This window comes from Diaphorina citri, unplaced genomic scaffold, assembly GCF_000475195.1.
Source record: "Diaphorina citri unplaced genomic scaffold, Diaci psyllid genome assembly version 1.1 scaffold128, whole genome shotgun sequence".
NCBI classification, from domain to species: domain Eukaryota; kingdom Metazoa; phylum Arthropoda; class Insecta; order Hemiptera; family Psyllidae; genus Diaphorina; species Diaphorina citri.
The window spans coordinates 22,908-46,419 of record NW_007377565.1 but is presented as its reverse complement, the minus strand read 5'-3'; the positions used below and the strand labels follow the sequence as shown (position 1 = coordinate 46,419).

The 23,512-nt window shown below is 37.6% G+C and overlaps 2 protein-coding genes across 3 annotated transcripts in view; one reads left to right on the top strand and one right to left on the bottom strand.

Moving 5' to 3' along the window:
- Positions 1-4,452, bottom strand: part of LOC103524939 (solute carrier family 52, riboflavin transporter, member 3) — a 23,801-nt gene extending 19,349 nt beyond the window's left edge. For both annotated transcript variants that reach the window (XM_026820205.1, XM_026820206.1), the window contains exons 1-2: positions 4,330-4,452; positions 2,774-2,974 (exon numbers count right to left, since the gene is read on the bottom strand). In XM_026820205.1, the coding sequence (XP_026676006.1) occupies positions 2,774-2,974; positions 4,330-4,405 (277 nt within the window). In that variant the 5' untranslated portion in view covers positions 4,406-4,452. The remainder of the gene's footprint in view (positions 1-2,773; positions 2,975-4,329) is intronic.
- A 4,606-nt stretch (positions 4,453-9,058) lies between these two features.
- The window catches only part of LOC103524938 (type II inositol 1,4,5-trisphosphate 5-phosphatase-like), a 23,392-nt gene continuing 8,938 nt past the window's right edge, over positions 9,059-23,512 (top strand). Inside the window, exons 1-10 of the mRNA XM_008489979.3 lie at positions 9,059-9,291; positions 14,432-14,582; positions 15,063-15,197; positions 16,021-16,124; positions 16,880-17,045; positions 18,017-18,262; positions 18,993-19,064; positions 19,202-19,348; positions 22,479-22,624; positions 23,273-23,456. Of these exons, the coding sequence (XP_008488201.1) occupies positions 9,244-9,291; positions 14,432-14,582; positions 15,063-15,197; positions 16,021-16,124; positions 16,880-17,045; positions 18,017-18,262; positions 18,993-19,064; positions 19,202-19,348; positions 22,479-22,624; positions 23,273-23,456 (1,399 nt within the window). The 5' untranslated portion in view covers positions 9,059-9,243. The remainder of the gene's footprint in view (positions 9,292-14,431; positions 14,583-15,062; positions 15,198-16,020; positions 16,125-16,879; positions 17,046-18,016; positions 18,263-18,992; positions 19,065-19,201; positions 19,349-22,478; positions 22,625-23,272; positions 23,457-23,512) is intronic.

Genomic DNA, 23,512 nt, shown 5'->3' with positions numbered 1-23,512 from the left:
AAAAAAGGAATTCTAATTGTGTTAAGCATATTTAAATGCTTGTCACAAACATCGTTCCCTGATTATTTCACCTAGATAAATTTCATGACATGACTTGGACTTGAACCACCAACCTCCAGATCCAAAGTCCAACGCGTTAACAACTGCACCACTGAGGTTGGTTTTTGGAGGAGAACATTAATTTTATTATCACCTAGGTTAACCTTTTTGACATTATTCTGATAAGCTGATAAGACCCGATTTGGTAGAAAATTTAGTAATGTATCTACAAATCTGCATATACATAGGTGATATTTAACAATAAAAATATAAATAGGTATATTGACATAATGACTAGGTTGAGCTGTTTAAGGTGTTTTTTCCTTCTTTAAGGTATTACCTACCTATTATTCTAAACTTACCTCAGCTTAACACTTTCCTTATTCGGTAAATTCCGATAAAATTCCGCGCAACAGAAAGAGAAGAGAGAAAAACGACAATCTTTCAAGCCGATTATATAACTGTATACGTAATCAGTATACCTACGATCTAAACCTAATGATAATCCTACTTAAGTAGAGATAGATTGGTAACTTGAAACCCCAGTGAGTGGTTCATTCACTAGGGAGTAGGGGTGATTTCAGGTTCTTTACTTTACGTGCGTGTCCACAACGGGGACCCTAAACCATTGATCCTAGTCTAGACCCTAGAGTCCCTAGACTATTGACCCGCGACCCTAGTCTAGACCCTGGACCATCGACCCTCGCATCAGAGTGTCCACAACGAAGCCTGATTCCGATAAAATTCCGCGCAACAGAAAGAGAAGAGAGAAAAACGACAATCTTCCGAGCCGATTACATAACTGTATACGTAATCAGTACCTACGATCTAAAGCTAATGATGATCTCTACCTAAGTGGAGATAGATTGTTAACTTGAAACCCTACAGTGAGTGGTTCATTCACTAGGGATTAGGGGTGATTTCAGGTTCTTTACTTTACGTGCGTGTCCACAACGGGGACCCTAAACTATTGATCCTAGTCTAGACCCTGGACCATCGACCCTCGCATCAGAGTGTCCACAACGAAGCCTGGAACCTCCTGCTTATTTAGATACACTTGAAAATATCGAGGTAAGAATGTTATCAGACACTATTAGAAAAAAGTAAAAATACTCAGCTAAATTTCTTCATTTTCAGCGAGGTTCAGGACTAGACTAGGGTCAAGGGTAGGCTAGCAGCGGTGCGCAACCTTTCGAGAGAACCGACCTCCTAAATAGGTCATTTCACTCACGGCTCCCTTGAAAAAGACTCACGGCTTCGTTCTCGGAACGGCTGACTTTCTCCTATCCTGCCCTCCTTATCTTCTATTTCTTTTCTCAATGAGTTATTTTCATTTTTTATTTCTGGGGGTAATTCATTGAACAGCTTTTTTCCAATGTATGCAAAATGTCTCTTGTAATGGGACTTATTCACTCGCTCAGTTCTGATCTGTCCCGTCTGTCTAGTAATGGTATGAGTTGGAGTCCAGTCAGCTGAATGTTTGAGTGCATATAAAGATGATTTGTAGATGTAAATGTCTGTCAAGTTGGGTACATCTAAAATACTGTACAAGTCCTCTGTGTGAAAAAGTCGTGGTTTCTTAAGTATAATTCGTAGAAGTATGTTTTGTATCCGTTTAAGTTTTGTGATGACGTTTTAGTATGCGCCACCCAATGTGATACAATATTGTGCTAAAGCAAAATAAATTACTCTAAGTAAACGTCTACAAGTTAGTTAGTCTTTGGTATTGGGACTATTGGGTTCTCAGCCTTGGATCTAGGGATTCTAGGGTCTTCGGTCTTCGATCTTCGTACTCAATACGAGGTCCTTGGTCAAGAGATCACCAAACACAGTCACTTCTCAACTTCTATTTCGGGACGATAAGGCCTCCGCCGATACAGTTCTCTCCATCAAACTTTTTCAAAAATAAATGATTGTAATAGAAAGTAAAACAATACTTTCATTACTAGTATAGCTCCGCTATACTGTAGTAGTAGAAAGTAAAAATAAAGTGCAGACCCCCCCTGTATACGTTTGTAAAGTATATTGGACTAAGTAATTTTATATTTAGCAAGACGTAGTTAAGAGAAGATGTCAATCATGAAATAAATTTGTTTATAGTGAAGCTGAAGAGCTTCTTCAAAACTTTAAGTTCGTTCTCGGAACGGCAAGCTTTCTCCTATCCTCTCTCTCTCTCTTCGTTTTCGGGGCGATAAGACCTTAGCAGTTTCTTCTGTCAAACTTCTATGAAAAAAAGTCCTCTTCTTCTTCTTCGCCTTTTCCTGTGTTCAGAGTTTATAGTGAAGCTGAAGAGCTTCTTCAAAACTTTAAGTTCGTTCTCGGAACGGCAAGCTTTCTCCTATCCTATCCTCTCTCTCTCTCTTCGTTTTCGGGGCGATAAGACCTTAGCAGTTTCTTCTATCAAACTTCTATGAAAAAAAAGTCCTCTTCTTCTTCTTTGCCTTTTCCTGTGTTCAGACGGGGTCGGGGTTCTTCGTCAGCCTCTCAATCAGCCCTAGCAGTTTCCTCTATCAAACCTCTTGAAAAAAAAAAAAAATACTCATGGGCTCGTTTGACCCTAAAATTCAGGCAATTTGTATTTTTAACCTTTTCCAGGGCTATTTAAAACTCAATGATTGCTTTTGTCAATTTCTTGACCCCGCCGGGAATCGAACCCGGGTCTCCCGCGTGCAAGGCGAGTGCAGTGACCACTACGCCATGGGAGCTGACGAAAAGTTTTGACGGACTCACTTACCTAGCACCATGGACACATAAATGAGACACGTATCATGCAAGTACTGAGGGAATCCAATCCTCATCACACTGTAGATAACGGGACCTATGTTGGCTAGTTGTATGAGAATGACTAGATAAGAAGGTAATGTCCAGCCTTCTGGTTGACTGAGAACCAGCAGGGGTAGCTGGGTGAACATTCCGTTGATCAGAACCCATGTTCCTGGAAAACCACACGAGAAAACGGGAAATGAGTTTTCTTGGTATGTAGGTATTCATTATTTCCATCAAAATTTTGTACAATTCCATAGCAGGGGTAGCTGGGTGAACATTCCGTTGATCAGAACCCATGTTCCTGGAAAACCACACGAGAAAACGGGAAATGAGTTTTCTTGGTACGTATTCATTATTTCCGTCAAAATTTTGTACAATTCCATAATCAAAGCACATTGGGTAGCTGGGTGAACATTCCGTTGATCAGAACCCATGTTCCTGGAAAACCACACGAGAAAACGGGAAATGAGTTTTCTTGGTATGTATTCATTATTTCCGTCAAAATTTTGTACAATTCCATAATCAAAGCACATTCTAGCCAGCCTGGTTAACTTAGTTGGTAGTGCGTCTGCCTCGTAAGCGGTAGGCCGCGGGTTCGATTCCCGGGGGCGGATTTTATCCTGATGGGATAATGTTTGTTCTCGGAACGGCTGGCTTTCTCCTATCCTGTCTTCCTTCTCTCTTTGCCAGCCTAGTTAGCTTAGTTGGTAGTGCGTCTGCCTTGTAAGCGCTAGGCCGCGGGTTCGATTCCCGCCCGGGGCGGGGATAATGTTCGTTCTCGGAACGGCTGGCTTTCCTCCTATCCTGTCTTCCTTCTCTCTTCGATTTCGGGACGATAAGACTTCTCGGAACGGCTGGCTTTCTCCTATCCTGTCTTCCTTCTCTCTTCGATTTCGGGACGATAAGACCATAGCAGTTACAAACTTCTTAAAAAAAAGCACATTCTCGAGGCTACTTAGCTTGGGGGTATGTTCGTTCTCGGAACGGCTGGCTTTCTCCTATCCTGTCTTCCTTCTCTCTTCGATTTCGGGACGATAAGACCATATAGCAGTTACAAACCTCTTTAAAAAAAAGCACATTCTCGAGGCTACTTAGCTTGGGGGCTAAAGTGTCTGCCTTGAAAGCGCTGGGTCGCGGGTCCGATTCCCGCCCGGGCTACCTTTATTCTAAACAGATAAGGTTCGTTCTTGGAGCGGCTGGATTTCTTCTATTATGTCCTTCTCTCTATGAGTTTGTGGGACGATAAGACATTCAGCAAATCCTACAATGCTGCAGTGAGCACCAAAGTTGTGATATAGTAACACAAAGAAAAGACATTTATTTATTTATTTATTCGCTGGGTCGCGGGTCCGATTCCCGCCCGGGCTACCTTTATTCTAAACAGATAAGGTTCGTTCTTGGAGCGGCTGGATTTCTTCTATTCTGTCCTTCTCTCTATGAGTTTGGGACGATAAGACATTCAGCAGTTACAGTGCCCTCTATCAAACTTCCTTTTTTTCTTTTATCCAGTGTCTTGTAACTTACCTATTCCAAAGAACAAGGCACAGATGTCCGCTTTATACACTCGTCTATCTTTCTGTACGGGGGTTGTTGGATCCATTATCAGCGGAGTAGTCTCATTCACTAAACTCGACTCTAGCCTGGAATACATTTTTTATACACTCGTCTATCTTTCTGTACGGGGGTTGTTGGATCCATTATCAGCGGAGTAGTCTCATTCACTAAACTCGACTCTAGCCTGTGGAATACATTTAACATTTACATTTCAAAATAATGATAAATGAATAGCTCACCTCTAAGCGGGATTTAGGTAGATAACGTCTATCTTTCTGTACGGGGGTTGTTGGATCCATTATCAGCGGAGTAGTCTCATTCACTAAACTCGACTCTAGCCTGGAATACATTTAACATTTACATTTCAAAATAATGATTTATAAATGAATAGCTCACCTCTAAGCGGGATTTAGGTAGATAAAAAAAAAATCACAAACCACAGTACCTATAAACACAGATAGGTACGTAGGTAAACGTAGATATTAGTTTGTGTAAAAACCTACATACTTATTACGAGTACTTTGAAGTGTTTACACCTTTACAATGTGAACGTCCGTTGTAAACTAATGTCTAGACTAGACGAGACAAGATAAATAGACATGAGTTTTTAGGCGACAAAATGATAATTATCGTAGATATTAGTTTGTGTAAAAACCTACATACTTATTACGAGTACTTTGAAGTGTTCACACCTTTACAATGTGAACGTCCGTTGTAAGCTAATGTCTAGACGAGACTAGATATCTAGATAAATAGACATGAGTTTTTAGGCGACAAAATGATAATTACCACGAATAATTAAATAATTATAACCTAGGTTTCTATAGATCAGTTGCGCTTACTTGGGCGATATTGCAAAGTCATAGAGCAGGAAAAATGAGGACCAACGGAATTTTTCTTTTCCTTCTACGACTTCTAGAGCCCGAGATAAATCGATTTAAAAAATACCGGTAAATCGTGAACTTTGACGTCACGGCATACGCTCCCGTAGGTGATGACGTCACATCAAATATCCCGAGCAAAGCTTGCACCTAATAGAAAAAAAAATTGTAGGTAATGTGTGCTGAAATCATCAAACACAAAAGTCATAATTACATGCCTAGACTGGAAATACTCGAATTGATTCAGCCCCCTTTTACTTATCTTATAGGTAACTTATCAGTTATCAGACAAGTAAAATACCTACATTCCTCCCTTTAGGATAAGGATTTTTTCTTGTGGCAATCACTGCTTATCACTGCTATAAGTAATATTGTGCTGTGTCTAAGCACACCCACCCCTCACTATATGTCCCTTATCAGATGGACAAGAAGAGGTCTGATCAGACTGAACTCCGATCACACAATCTCTTTATGTGCTAGTTTATAAACAAATTATTAAAAAGTGAAACTTGCTGATTGGTTATTAGGTGAATGTGATAAAATTAGCAGTCAACCAATCAGATCAGAGAATGGAAATAAATAGGTAATGTTCATATTTCCTTCTTATGGGTCACAACTCACAATAGAGATGTAAAAAATTACAACCCCTTTGTTCAATGCTAAAAAAAAAAGAAAAAAAAAAAAATGCCCCTACCATGTACAATGTGAATTCCATGCAGTACACACTGACAAACAGTAGGTACCTACCTTCCTGCCAACAATTTTTTGTACAAGAAGTGATTATTTTGAGGTTTTGGGAAATTGGCCCCAGGTCCTAATCCTAACATATGGATCAACAGTTTGCAAGGTGAAGTTAATAGAAAAGTCAGATGCTTATGCATGTTAGTGGAAAAGTCTTACTCATGCACATGCATATGATTTTTGGCTTGGAAGCCCCATTTTCTTATTTATTAATTGACATAAAAAGAGATGTGAGGTCAAAATTAAATAGCCTCTTTTTTCTGCAGAAATTTTGATCAAAATGTATACCAGTGAAAGTACCAAACATATAAATAACTAGGGATAGGTATTTTATTATTATTATTATTTTTTTTTTTGTGATAGTTGCATCATATGTTTCACAAAGGTCAATTCCTGAAAACTGTAAAAAAAAAAAAAAAAAATCAGTAGGTAGCTACCTACCTATAGGTACCTACCTTCCTGCCAACAATTTTTTGTACAAGAAGTGATTTCTTTGAGGTTTTGGGAAATTGGCCTCAGGTCCTAACATATGGATCAACAGTTTGCAAGGTAAAGTTAATAGAAAAGTCAGATGCTTATGCATGTTAATGGAAAAGTCTTACTCATGCACATGCATATGATTTTTGGCTTGGAAGCCCCATTTTCTTATTTATTAATTGACATAAAAAGAGATGTGAGGTCAAAATTAAATAGCCTCTTTTTTCTGCAGAAATTTTGATCAAAATGTATACCAGTGAAAGTACCAAACATATAAATAACTAGGGATAGGTATTTTATTATTATTATTATTTTTTTTTTTTGTGATAGTTGCATCATATGTTTCACAAAGGTCAATTCCTGAAAACTGTGGTGTCCAATATGATTTTTGGCTTGGAAGCCCCATTTTCTTATTTATTAATTGACATAAAAAGAGATGTGAGGTCAAAATTAAATAGCCTCTTTTTATCTACAGAAACTTTCAAAACATCTGATGTGGTGTCCTAATTTAAAAATTAAAAATGAAATGTTTCATTGCGATTCCCCCATGCTTTATTACTTAAGTTAAGTAGAGTTGTATAGGTAACTAAAACTAAAACATCAATAATTTTCAGTCATGAACCTAAGATTGTCACCCATTTAACTTACCATAACCAATTAATAATGCAAAAGGAGTAAAGATATCAAGAGAATTTTACAACCGCGCAATGAAGCAGAACACACATTCAAAAAATCACATTTGGATATTGACCCAAACTAGAATCCAATGAATTTTTTGTAGGAAGTACTCACATTTCTGAACTTTAGATTATCTGTCCGTACAATTACAGAGGTCAATTTGCTAAGGTTGAATATTTACGATACCTTTGATCCAATTCCCCCATGCTTTATTACTTAAGTTAAGTAGAGTTGTATAGGTAACTAAAACTAAAACATCAATAATTTTCAGTCATGAACCTAGATTGTCACCCATTTAACTTACTTACCATAACCAATTAATAATGCAAAAGGAGTAAAGATATCAAGAGAATTTTACAACTGCACAACAAAGCAGAGCACACATTCAAAAAATCAGTTGGATATTGACCCAAACTAAAATCCAATGAATTTTTTGTAGGAAGTACTCACATTTTTGAACTTTAGATTATCTGTCCGTACAATTACAGAGGTCAATTTGCTAAGGTTGAATATTTATGATACCTTTGATCATATATAGAGGATACATTTGTTTGTCAAAATCATATGAGAATTAATTTATTGACACTTTCAAAAACAATTAGTTTTGAATAACCTAGGGAGTGATTAATGATAAACTGTACGGTAGATAAGATAATATGAACAAATTAGAATAAAGATAAAGGGACACTGAACACTGAACACTGCTCTTGCCCTCAGGCAGTTGATTGTTACTTGTTATTCAAAAACAATTAGTTTTGAATAACCTAGGGAGTGATTAATGATAAACTGTACGGTAGATAAGATAATATGAACAAATTAGAATAAAAAGATAAAGGGACACTGAACACTGCTCTCAGCCTCTCAGGCAGTTGATTGTTACATAACCACGGCATTATCGGCAATATCGGCATTAAAAAAAAATTAATTATTCGAATTTTAGCGGGTCTTTCTTATCTCAAGGTAGTTTTTGAAACTTCCGTCTTCTGCAAAAGCGCTAGGAGTCGTAGGCGTATTTTTATTAAATGAGAGTTGAGGCAATGTGCGACTTTTAAAATAAATTAATTACATATTATGTACCTATGTATTTTCTTTTTCAGTATTGTATTTTATTATGTACCTATGTATTTTCTATTGCAGATCAGTCAAAAAGAAAATCAGCTGGTGATTATTCGTGGCTGAAGAAATACTCAAAGAAAACTGATTTGACCGTAGAAAATCAAGGAGTTGTCATGGATGCAAGGGTAAGTAAGATTGATTAAACAAAATGAGATCTAACTTTTAGTTTTAACCGAAGAATTTTCATTCCACTCTTTCTGGTTGTTTGTTTTACCATAACTCTCACACAGTTTGTTAACTTGAAACTGATTTTGCATTACTGCAAAGTGCAGATTTTGAAAATTTGGACCGATTGCAATACTTTCTCATTACCTTGTATAGGTTCCCTATACGTAAGGGTAATAGAAAGTAAAAAAAAGTAAAAATACCAGTAACTTCACATTCCATTTTTAGGTAGTTTTTGTTAAAATTTTAATTTGACGGAACAAACTACGAAAAGAATGGAATCAAATTACCAAAAGCTTCATCAGGGAACCGACTGACCGAGATCTTGGGTGAGGAAAATTGGTTTCAATAAAAAACGCTCTCTTTAAATCAGCTGATTAAAAATTGTTTTGTTTACTTTTTCTCAAATTTCGCTGTTCTCTGTGCTCTCTGCTGATTACAGCGAAAAGTGAAGAAAATTGGAAAAATTACCATTAAATTTATGAAATAATTAGTTAATCCAGTTAACAGTACATTTATTCTCTGTATTTATCATTGGAAACACTTTGAGAACCAAACCCTGAGAACTCACTTCTTCAAAGGGCATCATGTTCCTATAAAAACTTAATTTGTTTTGTTTACTTTTTCTCAAATTTCGCTGTCTGTGCTCTTGTGCTGATTACAGCGAAAAGTGAAGAAAATTACCATTAAATTCATGAAATAATTAAGTTAAGCAAGTTAACAGTACATTTATTCTCTGTATTTATCATTGGAAACACTTTGAGAACCAAACCCTGAGAACTCACTTCCTCAAAGGGCATCATGTTCCTATAAAAACTCGACAACAATGAATTCCATTCAAAAGCTGTTATCTTCCGATGAGTCCATCATTTCTGTATCCTTTATTACCAGGTTTTGGTATTTAGATTTGTCTAAAGGACAAGACGGGCAGTCTGTGCATATCAATTGCCTAACAGTTTGGTCATTTCAAAATCCACTCGGATACAGCGTGAAGTGCAGCTGTTCTTTTGCACACAGTCAAACAGCTGCTTTAGGTTCTCCAGTCTGTATAGCTATGAATGTGATCTTATGTGTCATCCCTATTACTAATGTTCATTGATAAACACTATGCAGGGAAAAAACCCAATGGAGCAGTTGCAAATGGGTAAAAATTATAAATAAATGGTCGACTCCTTTGTAAAAAGTTGGGAAAAATCCAAATCTGAGGTCAAAACCATAAAAAAAATAAATGTAAAAGGTCTAAAATTCAATTTTCATTTTCTGTTCCAATGAAAGAGTTCAAAGATGTGTGACATCAGACTTTACGCAGTTGTTTTTTTGTCTGCTAGGTAGTACCAAGCACGCTTTCGAGCAGTTGCAAATGGGTAAAAATTATAAATAAATGGTCGATTCCTATGTAAAAAGTTGGGAAAAATCCAAATCTGAGGTCAAAACTATATAAAAAAAAAATAAATGTAAAAGGTCTAAAATTCAATTTTTATTTTCTGTTCCAATGAAAGAGTTCAAAGATGTGTGACATCAGACTTTACGCAGTTGTTTTTTTGTCTGCTAGGTAGTGCCAAGCACGCTTTTGGAGGAGCAGAAAGAAATGTGCAGAAACGTATGTGCACAAACACATTATTGTGTTGCCTGCAAAGGAGCTTTGCTGGGGACATTTGATGTGACATCATCACCTATGGGAGCGTATGCCATGACATCAAAGTTCACAATTTACCGGTATTTTTTTAATCGATTCATCTTGGGATCTAAAAGTCGTAGAAGAAAAAGAAAAATTCCGTTGGTCCTCATTTTTAGCTCTTTGACTTTGAAACATCACCCAAGTAAATGCAACTGATCTATTACCCATAATAATACTACTTGGTGATTCAGAATTTATGACAAAAAAAAAAGCTCATTTTTGTGTTCAATGTAACCCTATATTAACACTGGTCACCGTTCATATGTAAAAGCTCCTTTTTGTGTTTAACCTAACCCTTTAATAACACTGGTCATGGCTTATTTGAAAGTTGTGGCTCCTAAAATAGTACATAATATCCCAATAGTAAATAATAATGACTTGTTAGGGTGGGGCAGAGCGGAGCACTACTGTGCTTGTTAATAATTAAAATATGAACTCCCCATCTGTGAATTCTAGGGTCTTCGGTCTTTGATCTTCGTACTCAATACGAGGTCCTTGGTCAAGAGATCACCAAACACAGTCACTTCTCAATAGTTTATATTGGACTAAGTAATTTTAACTGATGGTGTCTATTTGGCCTCATGATGAAGAAGCAGTTTTTTTTTCGCCTTAAGGAATTCGTGGGAATTTTTCTTCGAAAACAGCTGGTAATAGGTAATAGCCATTTAGCACAAGCAGCTGGATGTACATAAGTAGACGTCCACAATGGAGTCCCGACCTTCAACCCTAGCCTAGCCCCGAAAAAAAGGTATCTTCTAATGAAGAACTAAGCTCACAAAGTCACGTGTGTGTGCCCAGACCGTCTGACATACCGCGGTCTTTCAGACAGAAAGTGTTCAGACCTAGGAAATATAGTTTTTTCCCCCGCACAACTACTTAAAAGTAAAACAATACTTTCATTACTAGTATAGCTCCGCTATACTGTAGTAGTAGAAAGTAAAAATAAAGTGCAGACCCCCCCTGTATATGCTGACTTGCTAACTCTACTCAAGTCCGCTCTCTGTGTAAATTGGTCAGCAAAAACTATTTCGACCCTACTGCCTACAAAGTACAAACATTCATACTTTGTTATGAAATTAGCAAACTTGACTGATGGTGTCTATTTGGCCTCATGATGAAGAAGCAGTTTTTTTTTCGCCTTAAGGAATTCGTGGGAATTTTTCTTCGAAAACAGCTAGTAATAGCCATTTAGCACAAGCAACTGGATGTACATAACAACTTAAGCTTGTTGATTCCCCGCACAACTACTTAGCTTGTTGCAAAAAGTTATAGTTATACTAACACATAAAACACAGACGTGCCTATACAAAGCATGCATTAATAGAAATTCATCTGATGCACAAATTACCCATCAATATTATCTCTCGAAGTTGAAATTGAATTGAATACAAGAATCTCCAGATATTGGTGGAATTTGCCGATTTCTCAATCAACTAACCATTACAATGCCAATTAAAATAGACACCTCATATCTCTAGCCAAGGTCTAGTAGCAAATACCTGCAATGTACCTTATTGAACAAATCATGCCATTCCGTGAAAAATTTCACTTGTGTAAATCTCACGTCTAACACCAGAACCCGTAAATATTCAAAACGCGAGTACCTACACTATTGTTTTTTTTTCCAGATTATTTTTATATTATTTAAAATTAGCGGAAATTCGAAGCTAAAAACGTAAGTAAGCTCTTATTCACGCCGATTTTATATAAAAAAAAAAAAATGTAAAAGGTCTAAAATTCAATTTTTATTTTCTGTTCCAATGAAAGAGTTCAAAGATGTGTGACAACAGACTTTACACAGTTGTTTTTTTGTCTGCTAGGTAGTGCCAAGCACGCTTTCAGAGGAGTAGAAAGAAATGTGCAGAAACGTATGTGCACAAACACATTATTGTGTTGCCTGCTAAGGAGCTTTGCTGGGGACATTTGATGTGACATCATCACCTATGGGAGTGTATGCCATGACATCAAAGTTCACAATTTACCAGTATTTTTTTAATCAATTCATCTTGGGATCTAAAAGTCAAAAAAAAAAGGAAAAAAAAAAAAAAAAAAAAAAAAAAAAAAAAAAACACGAAATTTTTCCTTCCCTTCTGAACTTTGAACCCAACATTTCTGATTCGGTTGTAGAGTGTGCACCGAAGTAGACATACATGCTAGAGGCTATTCCGTGAAAAACTTTGTACTTTCGATTTAGCACTTCAAAATGACTAGGTACATAGTTAACACTGTTAATAGGTATGACGTAGGTTCATACATAGGTGTGTAGATAAAATTCCAGAGGAACACATTGCATGATTGTGTCTATTAGTTATCCGACTCGAGACTCAGGTGAAAAAGTAAAAATTCGATATTACTTCCAGTCCAAGAACGACCTTGTTTCTTGCACCTTCAAAAACGACCTTGTTGCTTGCACCCTAGAATTTGCGGAATTGCAATCTTTGTAGGTAGGTGCGGCGCGAACGACATGCATAAAACATAGTTAAAGCACCTAATGGAAAAAAAATCGAAAAATTCTGTTGGTCCTCATTTTTTCCTGCTCTTTGACTTTGAAACATCACCCAAGTAAATGCAACTGATCTATTACCCATAATAAAACCTGGTGATTCAGAATTTATGACAAAGAAAAAGAAAGCTCATTTTTGTGTTCAATGTAACCCTATATTAACACTGGTCACTGTTCATATGTAAAAACTCCTTTTTGTGTTTAACCTAACCCTATAATAACACTGGTTATGGTTTATTTGAAAGTTGTGGCTCCTAAAATAGTACATAATATCCTAATAGTAAATAATAATGACTTGTTGGGGTGGGTGCCGGCAGAGCGGAGCACTACTGTGCTTGTTAATAATTAAAATATGAACTCCCCATCTGTGGCACAAGATCCCAATTTCACGGATGGGTATACCATTTGTTGACTATTTATTTGATTGAGAGAATTGTTCTGAAAAACCAATACCTAAATGGAATCATAAATAAATAAAATACTGTGTTTATTATTCTAGCATAAATTGGTGGTAAAATCCTCATATTGCATGATATACCACACCAAGGAGATTAGTATGAGAATTTTGCCTTTGAAATGTTGACCGAAATGTGCAGAAACGTATGTGCACAAACACATTATTGTGTTGCCTGCAAAGGAGCTTTGCTGGGGACATTTGATGTGACATCATCACATATGGGAGCGTATGCCGTGACATCAAAGTTCACAATTTACCAGTATTTTTTTAATCGATTCATCTTGGGATCTAAAAGTTGTAGAAGAAAAAGAAAAATTCTGTTGGTCCTCATTTTTTCCTGCTCTTTGACTTTGAAACATCACCCAAGTAAATGCAACTGATCTATTACCCATAATAATACCTGGTGATTCAGAATTTATGACAAAGAAAAAAAAAGCTCATTTTTGTGTTCAATGTAACCCTATATTAACACTGATCACCGTTCATATGTAAAAGCTCCTTTTTGCGTTTAACCTAACCCTTTAATAACACTGGTCATGGCTTATTTGAAAGTTGTGGCTCCTAAAATAGTACATAATATCCTAATAGTAAATAATAATGACTTGTTGGGGTGGGGCAGAGCAGAGCACTACTGTGCTTGTTAATAATTAAAATATGAACTCCCCATCTGTGGAGGCAACCAGCAACAAGCAATCCGCCGCAGGTCGCTGTTGCCTGTTGCTAGGTTAGGTTGCCCCAGTGTAAAGGTACCTTTACTATTTACTTAATCAAGTACTTATTCAAGTCTATTCTTACTATTTAATCAAGTACTTATTCAAGTCTATTCTTACTATTTAATCAAGTACTTATTCAAGTCTATTCTTACTATTTGTTTATTTGATTGAGAGAATTGTTCTGAAAAACCAATACCTAAATGGAATCATAAATAAATAAAATACTGTGTTTATTATTCTAGCATATTGCATGAAACCAATACCTAAATGGAATCATAAATAAATAAAATACTGTGTTTATTATTCTAGCATAAATTGGTGGTAAAATCCTCATATTGCATGATATACCACACCAAGGAGATTAGTATGAGAATTTTGCCTTTGAAATGTTGACCTGCTGTAGGTACATCCAGATGGATACTTGAATATTATTCACCCCCATACACAACAGATTTATTTTAAGTGCAAAATATTCCTGCCTCTTGTAGACTATGTTGTGATTGAGTGAGCCTTGTTTTATATCTTTTTCAAACTTCATACCTATTTCTTTGTATATTCCTGCCTCTTGTAGACTATGTTGTGATTGAGTGAGCCTTGTTTTATATCTTTTTCAAACTTCATACCTATTTCTTTGTTTTTTCCTGAACAATTTGATTTCTGCAGAGTCATGAGGTCAGTCTGGTCCAAGGATGGATGCGAAGTAGCAAGCATTTAATTATACTCGAGAAGAGTAGGGATTTGAAAGCCTTACTAGTTGCCTCTGAGGGTGTAGATTATGCTCTGCCCATTGACTCAGACTTCAAATTTGATATTGGTAATTGTCTTTAAGTTTCTCAGTATGATTTTGAGTAATTATTAGGTTCCCACAAATGGTTTATCTTCACAGCTACCTACCTATTAAAACATAATAAAAGATTCTGCAGACTTCAAATTTGATATTGGTAATTGTCTTTAAGTTTCTCAGTATGATTTTGAGTAATTATTAGGTTCCCACAAATGGTTTATCTTGACAGTTACCTACCTATCAAAACATAATAAAAGATTCTGTATTTAATTTATTTCCCACTTGGTAGTTGAAGGAATGAAACATACATAACTATAACTACCTTTGTAAATTTTACTTTGCACATAATATACCATTGAAAGATTCTGTATTTAATTTATTTCCCACATGGCAGTTGAAGGAATGAACCATACATAACTATAACTACCTTTGTAAATTTTACTTTGTACATAATATACCATTGTCAATACTTTTCCTTGATACTAAATATTTTATTCATTGTCATTCCAGATTGTGAAAGCAAGTCTAAAAATGCAGGTGATGTATTTATCAGTATTACCTATCAGAAGAACAAGCTGCTGTTTGAAATGCTTCCTGTGTCCAAAACCAATGCATTTATAAATGAACTACTGAAAGCTATGGAACGTAAGTATACACAAATACACTTGTAGTTTTTTATCCTGAGCTTAACTACAGAGAAAATCGTTACCCTCCTGTATCCTACTCCTCTATTTTCTCCTATAAAATGCCTCAAGCTTCTTCATCCTTTTTCTCTTGAGTTTCCTCAACTTTTGGCTGGGCTTAGTAGGTATTAAATTATTAAACACAAGAATAAAAAATATATTACAAGTCAAAGAAACGAGTGATGATAAATATGATGATTGAGTAAATGAAAGACTTGTAATTCTGTGATACCCACAATGTTGTGAAAAAGCTCTCTGCTATACCACAAAGATTCATGATTTGATTTTGATATTAAAAAAAATATATATATTATTGTCATAATTACATATTATGTACCTATGTATTTTCGAACGTAAGTATACACAAATACACTTGTATTTTTTTTATCCTGAGCTTAACTACAGAGAAAATCGTTACCCTCCTGTATCCTACCCCTCTATTCTCTCCTATCCAATGCCTCAAGCTTCTTCATCTTTTTTCTCTTAAGTCTCCTCAACTTTTGGCTGGACTTAGTAGGTATTCAATTATTAAACACAAGAATAAAAAATATATTACAAGTCAAAGAAACAAGTGATGATAAATATGATGATTGAGTAAATGAAAGACTTGTAATTCTGTGATACCCACAAAGTTGTGAAAAAGCTCTCTGCTATACCACAAAGATTTATGATTTGATTTTGATATTTAAAAAAATATATTATTGTCATAATTACATATTATGTACCTATGTATTTTCTTTTTCAGTATTGTATTTTATTATGTACCTATGTATTTTCTATTGCAGATCAGTCAAAAAGAAAATCAGCTGGTGATTATTCGTGGCTGAAGAAATACTCAAAGAAAACTGATTTGACTGTAGAAAATCAAGGAGTTGTCATGGATGCAAGGGTAAGTAAGATTGATTAAACAAAATGAGATCTAAGTTTTAGTTTTAACCGAAGAATTTTCATTCCACTCTTTCTGGTTGTTTGTTTAACCATAACTCTCACACAGTTTGTTAACTTGAAACTAATTTTGCATTACTGCAAAGTGTATTTGATCTAAGTTTTAGTTTTAACCGAAGAATTTTCATTCCACTCTTTCTGGTTGTTTGTTTTACCATAACTCTCACACAGTTTGTTAACTGGAAACTATTTTTTTTTTTCTTTTAAAGCGCTTTAACTCTACGGGTAGTAGGTCGTTCACGCTGCCAGGAAACTAATTTTGCATTACTGCAAAGTACATTTATTTTTTACGATTTATGCCCATCTTGCTCCGAAAATTTCGGCCCCAGCAAGGATTTGAACCTAGCACTACCGTTTGAGAGTCAGTGGCTTAACTACTTGACCTCAGATTTAACACGCACACCTAGACCATAAAAGGAATATTCCTACCAAATTTCAGCTTTCTAGGTGTTGTGGTTCTCTTAAATCCGTCAGTACTGTATCGCAGGTGAATACTCTCAATAAGGTCCGGGGCACTAAGAGAGTTTAAACTCGGTTGAAGTTGAACTCTCGGATTGATAAATCTGATTGGCTAATTCTCTTGGGAAGTTTTTGAAATAAACCAATCGGATTGCTTAATCCGAGGGTTCAACTTAAACCGAGTTTAAACCCCCTTTGGGCAAGGCCTCAGTTGTAGTATTTTGATTGTACTGTGCCTAGACCTGCACTGTACCTAGTGAAAATCGGGCCGTGTTTGTCTGTACCTGCGCTGCGCTTGGAAAGTTTGTGATCCTAGGAATAGAAGTCCTCACCTTCTGTTGGACTTATGATAGTGTAATCAAGTACCAAATGAGTATTAGAGAACAAGATTATACTTATATTCAAGGTAAGTGTAATCAAGTACCAAATGAGTATTAGATAGCAAGATTATACTTATATTCAAGGTAAGTGTAATCAAGTACCAAATGACATGAGATTTGTTTTCTAAATAATATCTACTTTATAATAAATATGTAATGATGAAAAATGCCGTCAGCGGCGTCAGCTCCCATGGAGTAATGATCACTGCACTCGCCTTCACGCGGGAGACCCGGGTTCGATTCCCGGCGGGGTCAAGAAAATTGTATTATGCAAATGATTGATTCCGTGACTGGATGTTGCGGGGCCCACTCAGCCTCGTGAGGAAAATGCGTAGCTATGACATATAAATGCGCATAGCGACCGGTGCCAGCATGGTAGGTTCTCAGCCTCGTGAGGAAAATGAGTAGCTATGACATAGAAATAAATGCGCATAGCGACCGGTGCCAGCATGGTAGGTAAACATGTGATTTTAGGATTATTAGATATTGGGAAAATCCTACAATGCTGCAGTGAGTACCAAAGTTGTGACATAATAACACAAAGAAACTGCATTTACATTTACATTACAAATGAGTATTAGAAAGCAAGATTATGCACTTATATTCAAGGTATGTATGTGAACGAACAAAGCCATTTTCATTTATAGTCAATCCTTATAAAACTCCCAAATTGTCTCAAACGGTTTGTCTGATTTTTATGAAATTTAGTGAAAAAAAAGTCCATCACATGTGAGACACTTTCTCATTAGACTTTAGGCCACATTGGGGATGTTTCTTGTTCCCGTAGGAACACTTTCTGAGTAAGTTATACAGATCACTGAACAACTAGTGTTAAATTTCCGACGTTTTATTCCGCACTCTAATCTTAAACCCACACTGATATGCTTTCTATTTCTTTTTGAATCTAATGGTGTTTTATTTAATCAAGTACTTATTCAAGTCTATTCTTACTATTTAATCAAGTACTTATTCAAGTCTATTCTTACTATTTGATCAGGTATTCAAGTATTCATCGGCACATGGAACGTCAATGGTCAGTCGCCTAGTTGTGATCTGTCAGACTGGTTGACTACCACGGTAGACCCACCCCATATCTATGCCATTGGGTTTCAAGAGTTGGATCTCAGTAAGGAGGCATTCCTGTTCAATGAGACGCTGAAGGAGGATGAGTGGCTGAGGGCGGTTACCAAGAGTTTACACCCGGGGGCCGCCTATCAGAAGATATGTCTGGTGCGACTTGTAGGTAAGCTAAATAGATTCGTAGAAGCTTAACCCATCCTTTAGGGCTGTCTAGCCCCTACACCTAAGCCCCAGATTGGGCTTTTTGTGTATCGAGTTAAAAGCTGGGTAAGCTATACATATAAGTAGTGTTTTATTTAGGTCATCTGTTGGGCTGGGGGACTTCAAACAGGGAGTAGACCAGCTCAGTCTGTCTGGGGGACTTTTAACAAAGAGGACAGCCTGAAATTTCGCTTCTCAAGCCTGAAATTTCGCTTCTCAGCGAAATAGCAAAGGTTGAGTGCGAAGGGCATCCACTCGTAAACTCAGTCTGTCTGGGGGACTTTTAACAAAGAGGACAGCCTGAAATTTCGCTTGTTAGAGAAATAGCAAATTTTGAGTGCGAAGGGTATCCACTCGTATTTTTTTTTCGTAAATCAACCCCGTCTAAACACGGTATTGCTTGGTTGGTAGCGCGGCTGCCTTGTAAGCGCTAGGCCCCGGGTTTGATTCCCGCCCGGAGCGGATTTTATCCTGATGGGATAATGTTCGTTCTCGGAACGGCTGGTTTTCTTCTATCCTGTCTTCCTTCTCTCTTCAATCCTGATGGGATAATGTTCGTTCTCGGAACGGCTGGTTTTCTTCTATCCTGTCTTCCTTCTCTCTTCGATTTCGGGACGATAAGACCTTAGCAGTTACAGTTCCCTTTGTCAAATCCCCTAAAAAATAATAAAAAATTGATTTTCTCTCCACAGGCATGATGTTGATCGTGTTCGTAGAAGAGAATCTAGCCCAGCACGTGCACAACGTTGCATCTGATACAGTAGGTACCGGTATCATGGGGAAACTTGGCAACAAGGGCGGCGTTGCCATTCGTCTGGATCTGCATACCACCTCGCTATGTTTCGTCAACTCACACTTGGCATAGCCCAGCACGTGCACAACGTTGCATCTGATACAGTAGGTACCGGTATCATGGGGAAACTTGGCAACAAGGGCGGTGTTGCCATTCGACTGGATCTGCATACCACCTCGCTATGTTTCGTCAACTCACACTTGGCGGCTCACACTGAGGAGTTTGAGAGACGCAACCAGGACTTTCATGATATTGGTAAGCTTCGAGTATAAGAGCATTAGGGCTGGATTATTTGAAGTCGGGAGACAGTTCAGCCACTGGTCTTGTCCACTGTCGTAGGCAGCTCACACTGAGGAGTTTGAGAGACGCAACCAGGACTTTCATGATATTGGTAAGCTTCGAGTATAAGAGCATTAGGGCTGGATTACTTGAAGACGGGAGACAGTTCAGCCACTGGTCTTGTCTCGTGTAAATACCACTGTCGTACAGTAACATTCCAGTCCAGTTGGTGAAAGATACACTGCCTCCTGTAATCTATCCATTAAATCCGTTTGTAACTTATCGCAGGTGAATACTCTCAATAAGGTCCGGGGTACAAAGAGAGTTTAAACTCGGTTTACTTGTAATCTATCCATTAAATCCGTTTGTAACTTATCGCAGGTGAATACTCTCAATAAGGTCCGGGGTACAAAGAGAGTTTAAACTCGGTTGAAGTTGAACTCTCGGATTAATAAATCTGATTGGCTAATTCTCTTGGGAAGTTTTTGAAATAAACCAATCAGATTGCTTAATCCGAGGGTTCAACTTAAACGGAGTTTAAACCCCCTTTGGGCAAGGCGTCAGTTGTAGTATTTTGATTGTACTGTGCCTAGACCTGCACTGTACCTAGTGAAAATCGGGCCGTATGTAGTATTTTGATTGTACTGTGCCTAGACCTGCACTGTACCTAGTGAAAATCGGGCCGTATTTGTCTGTACCTGCGCTGCGCTTGGATAGTTTGTGATCCTAGGAATAGAATTCCTCACCTTCTGTTGGACTTATGATACCACTAGCTGAATTCCCGCTAGTTCATCCCGAGGCATGGCCAAACTTGTGGAAAAGGCATGGCCGAACTTGTAGTTATCAAACTAAAAACATAAACGAAACTCAAATATTAGGCGAGCGAGGAAAAGTTTTCTATCCCGCAGTCTCTGCACTCTGTGTATTTCTTATGGAGATTTTAGCGATCAAAAATCGATCATATCTCAGGATCGGTTTAGATTTTCGCAAAATCCTTCCTTATTGCACACCTAGACCATAAAAGGAATAATCCTACCAAATTTCAGCTTTCTAGGTGTTGTGGTTATAGAGATAGAGCGATCAGTGTGTGAACTATGAAATGTGAAATGTGAACTGTGAAATGTGAATGAGTGAATGGATCTCGTTCTTATAACTTACTAGTTCATCCCGAGGCATGGCCAACCTTGTGGAAAAGGCATGGCCGAACTTGTAGTCATCAAACTAAAAACATAAACGAAACTCAAATATTAGGCGAGAGAGGAAAAGTTTTCTCTCCCGCAGTCTCTGCACTCTGCGTATTTCTTATGGGGAGATTTTAGCGATCAAAAATTGATCATATCTCAGGATCGGTTTAGATTTTCGCAAAATCCTTTCTTATTGCACACCTAGACCATAAAAGGAATAATCCTACCAAATTTCAGCTTTCTAGGTGTTGTGGTTATCGAGATAGAGCGATCAGTGTGTGAACTATGAAATGTGAAATGTGAAATGTGAATGAGTGAATGGATCTCGTTCTTATAACTTACTAGTTCATCCCGAGGCATGGCCAACCTTGTGGAAAAGGCATGGCCGAACTTGTAGTCATCAATGGAACAACTGCTACATTAGACGCTTGTGGCCTGTGTCGTAGCATGCCCATCCCGTAGTATGCCTCTCATCAGAACTGTAACTTCTAAAGTTTTTTTTATTTTATTAGGGGGGGGGGAAAATTAATCATATCAGATATGTAAAGAGTGAGTTGAGTTATATATAAAAAAAGAACTATTTTTAGGGAACTACCTAGTTATTGAGTCACAGCTCACAGAGTCATTTTTTTATATCACTCACTCCCTCTTAATAAGTCTCTACTTTGGGGTTCGATTTCAGTTACTTCTGGATAGTAACGACATGTCAGTTCCGAGGCATAGCATAGCACGTGGATAACTGATATGGTCTTATCGTCCCGAAATCGAAGAGAGAAGGAAGACAGGATAGGAGAAAGCCAGCCGTTCCGAGAACATTATAACATGAGTGCCAAAATTGAAAAAAAAAATGAGGGCACGGTTAGCCCAGTGGTAACGCGCTTGCTTGCCATGCAGAAGGTCCCGGGTTCGAATCCCACCATCGGCAAAAATTTGCACTCGTTTTTCGATGGCAAATATTTCAACGGGTTACTTTCTGGTGTTCTCTTGTTGATCCTGCACCTAAATGGGAAGTATTGTGTCTCTTCTGATGCCATCACACATCTGATAAGTACGGGATAGACATGCTGCGACACAGCCCACATGTGTCTGCCACGAAACAAAAACGGCGGTGAAACATTCACTTTTTTTAAGACCATTTTTTAAAATGAGGTTTGATCGATGGAACTGTAACAGCTGAGGTCTTATCGTTCCGAATTCAAAAAGAGAAGGAAGACAGGATAGAGGAAAGCCAGCCGTTCCGAGAACGAATATTATTTTTTTGCGATTAAGTTCACCCCGGTCGCTTACACGGTAGACGCTCTACCAGCTAACTGGGCTGGCAGAATAAAGTTCACCTCGAGCGTGAATCGAACCCGCAACCTAGCGCTTACAAAGCTACCTTTTTCCTTCCCAGACGATCCTGTTGAAATGCTTCCTGTGTCCAAAACCAATGCATTTATAAATGAACTACTGAAAGCTATGGAACGTAAGTATACACAAATACACTTGTATTTTTTTTATCCTGAGCTTAACTACAGAGAAAATCGTTACCCTCCTGTATCCTACCCCTTTATTCTCTCCTATCCAATGCCTCAAGCTTCTTCATCCTTTTTCTCTTGAGTCTCCTCAACTTTTGGCGGGGCTTAGTAGGTATTAAATCATTAAACACAAGAATAAAAAAATATATTACAAGTCAAAAAAACAAGTGATGATAAATATGATGATTGAGTAAATGAAAGACTTGTAATTCTGTTATACCCACAAAGTTGTGAAAATTCTCTCTGCTATACCACAAAGATTTTTGCAAAATCCTTTCTTATTGCACACCTAGACCATAAAAGGAATATTCCTACCAAATTTCAGCTTTCTAGGTGTTGTGGTTCTCGAGTGTGTGAATGGATCTCGTTCTTATAATATAAGATTGCTTTGTTTCCTGTGTTCAGATTCCAGGATAGCATTTACCGGATTCCTACCACCCAAAAGTATTAAGGATCATGATCAGATATATTGGCTGGGAGATCTCAACTACAGGATTACCGACCTGGATTTAACCAAGGTGAAGAACCTTATAAATGCTGGCAAATATCAGGTAAGCAAACGAAGCAATCAATTTATTCTATTTTTGCCAAAATTGTAAAAAATTGACCTAAAATGCCAAAATTGAAAAAAATGAGGGCACGGTTAGCCCAGTAGTAACGCGCTTGCTTGCCATGCAGAAGGTCCCGGGCTCGAATCCCACCATCGGCAAAAATTTGCACTCGTTTTTCGATTGCAAATATTTCAACGGGTTACTTTCCGGTGTTCTCTTGTTGATCCTGCACCTAAATGGAAAGTATTGTGTCTCATCTGATGCCATCACACATCTGATGAGTACGGGATGGACATGCTGCGACACAGACCACATGCGTCTAATGTAGCTGTTGTTTTACTGCCACGAAACAAAAATGGCGGTGAAACATTCACTTTTTTTTAAAGACCATTTTTAAAATGAGGTTTGATAGATAGAACTGTAACAGCTGAGGTCTTATCGTCCCGAATTCAAAAAGAGAAGGAAGACAGGATAGAGGAAAGCCAGCTGTTCCGAGAACGAATATTATCTTTTTGTGATTAAGTTCACCCCGGTCGCTTACACGGTAGACGCTCTACTAGCTAACTAGGCTGGTAGGATAAAGTTCACCTCGAGCGTGAATCGAACCCGCAACCTAGCGCTTACAAAGTTACCTTTTTCCTTCCCCAGACAATCCTAGAGCATGATCAACTGACTCGTCAGCATGCTAAGGGCAATGTATTCCTTGGCTATAAGGAAGGAGCTATACATTTCCGACCTACCTACAAGTATGATGTGGGTACTGATGATTGGGATTCGAGTGAGAAGAATCGCGCCCCCGCCTGGTGTGATAGAGTGCTGTATAAAGGCGATGGTAAGTGTGTATTTTTTTTTTTTTTTTTTTTTTTTTAAATTGGGTGTTCCCCCCCC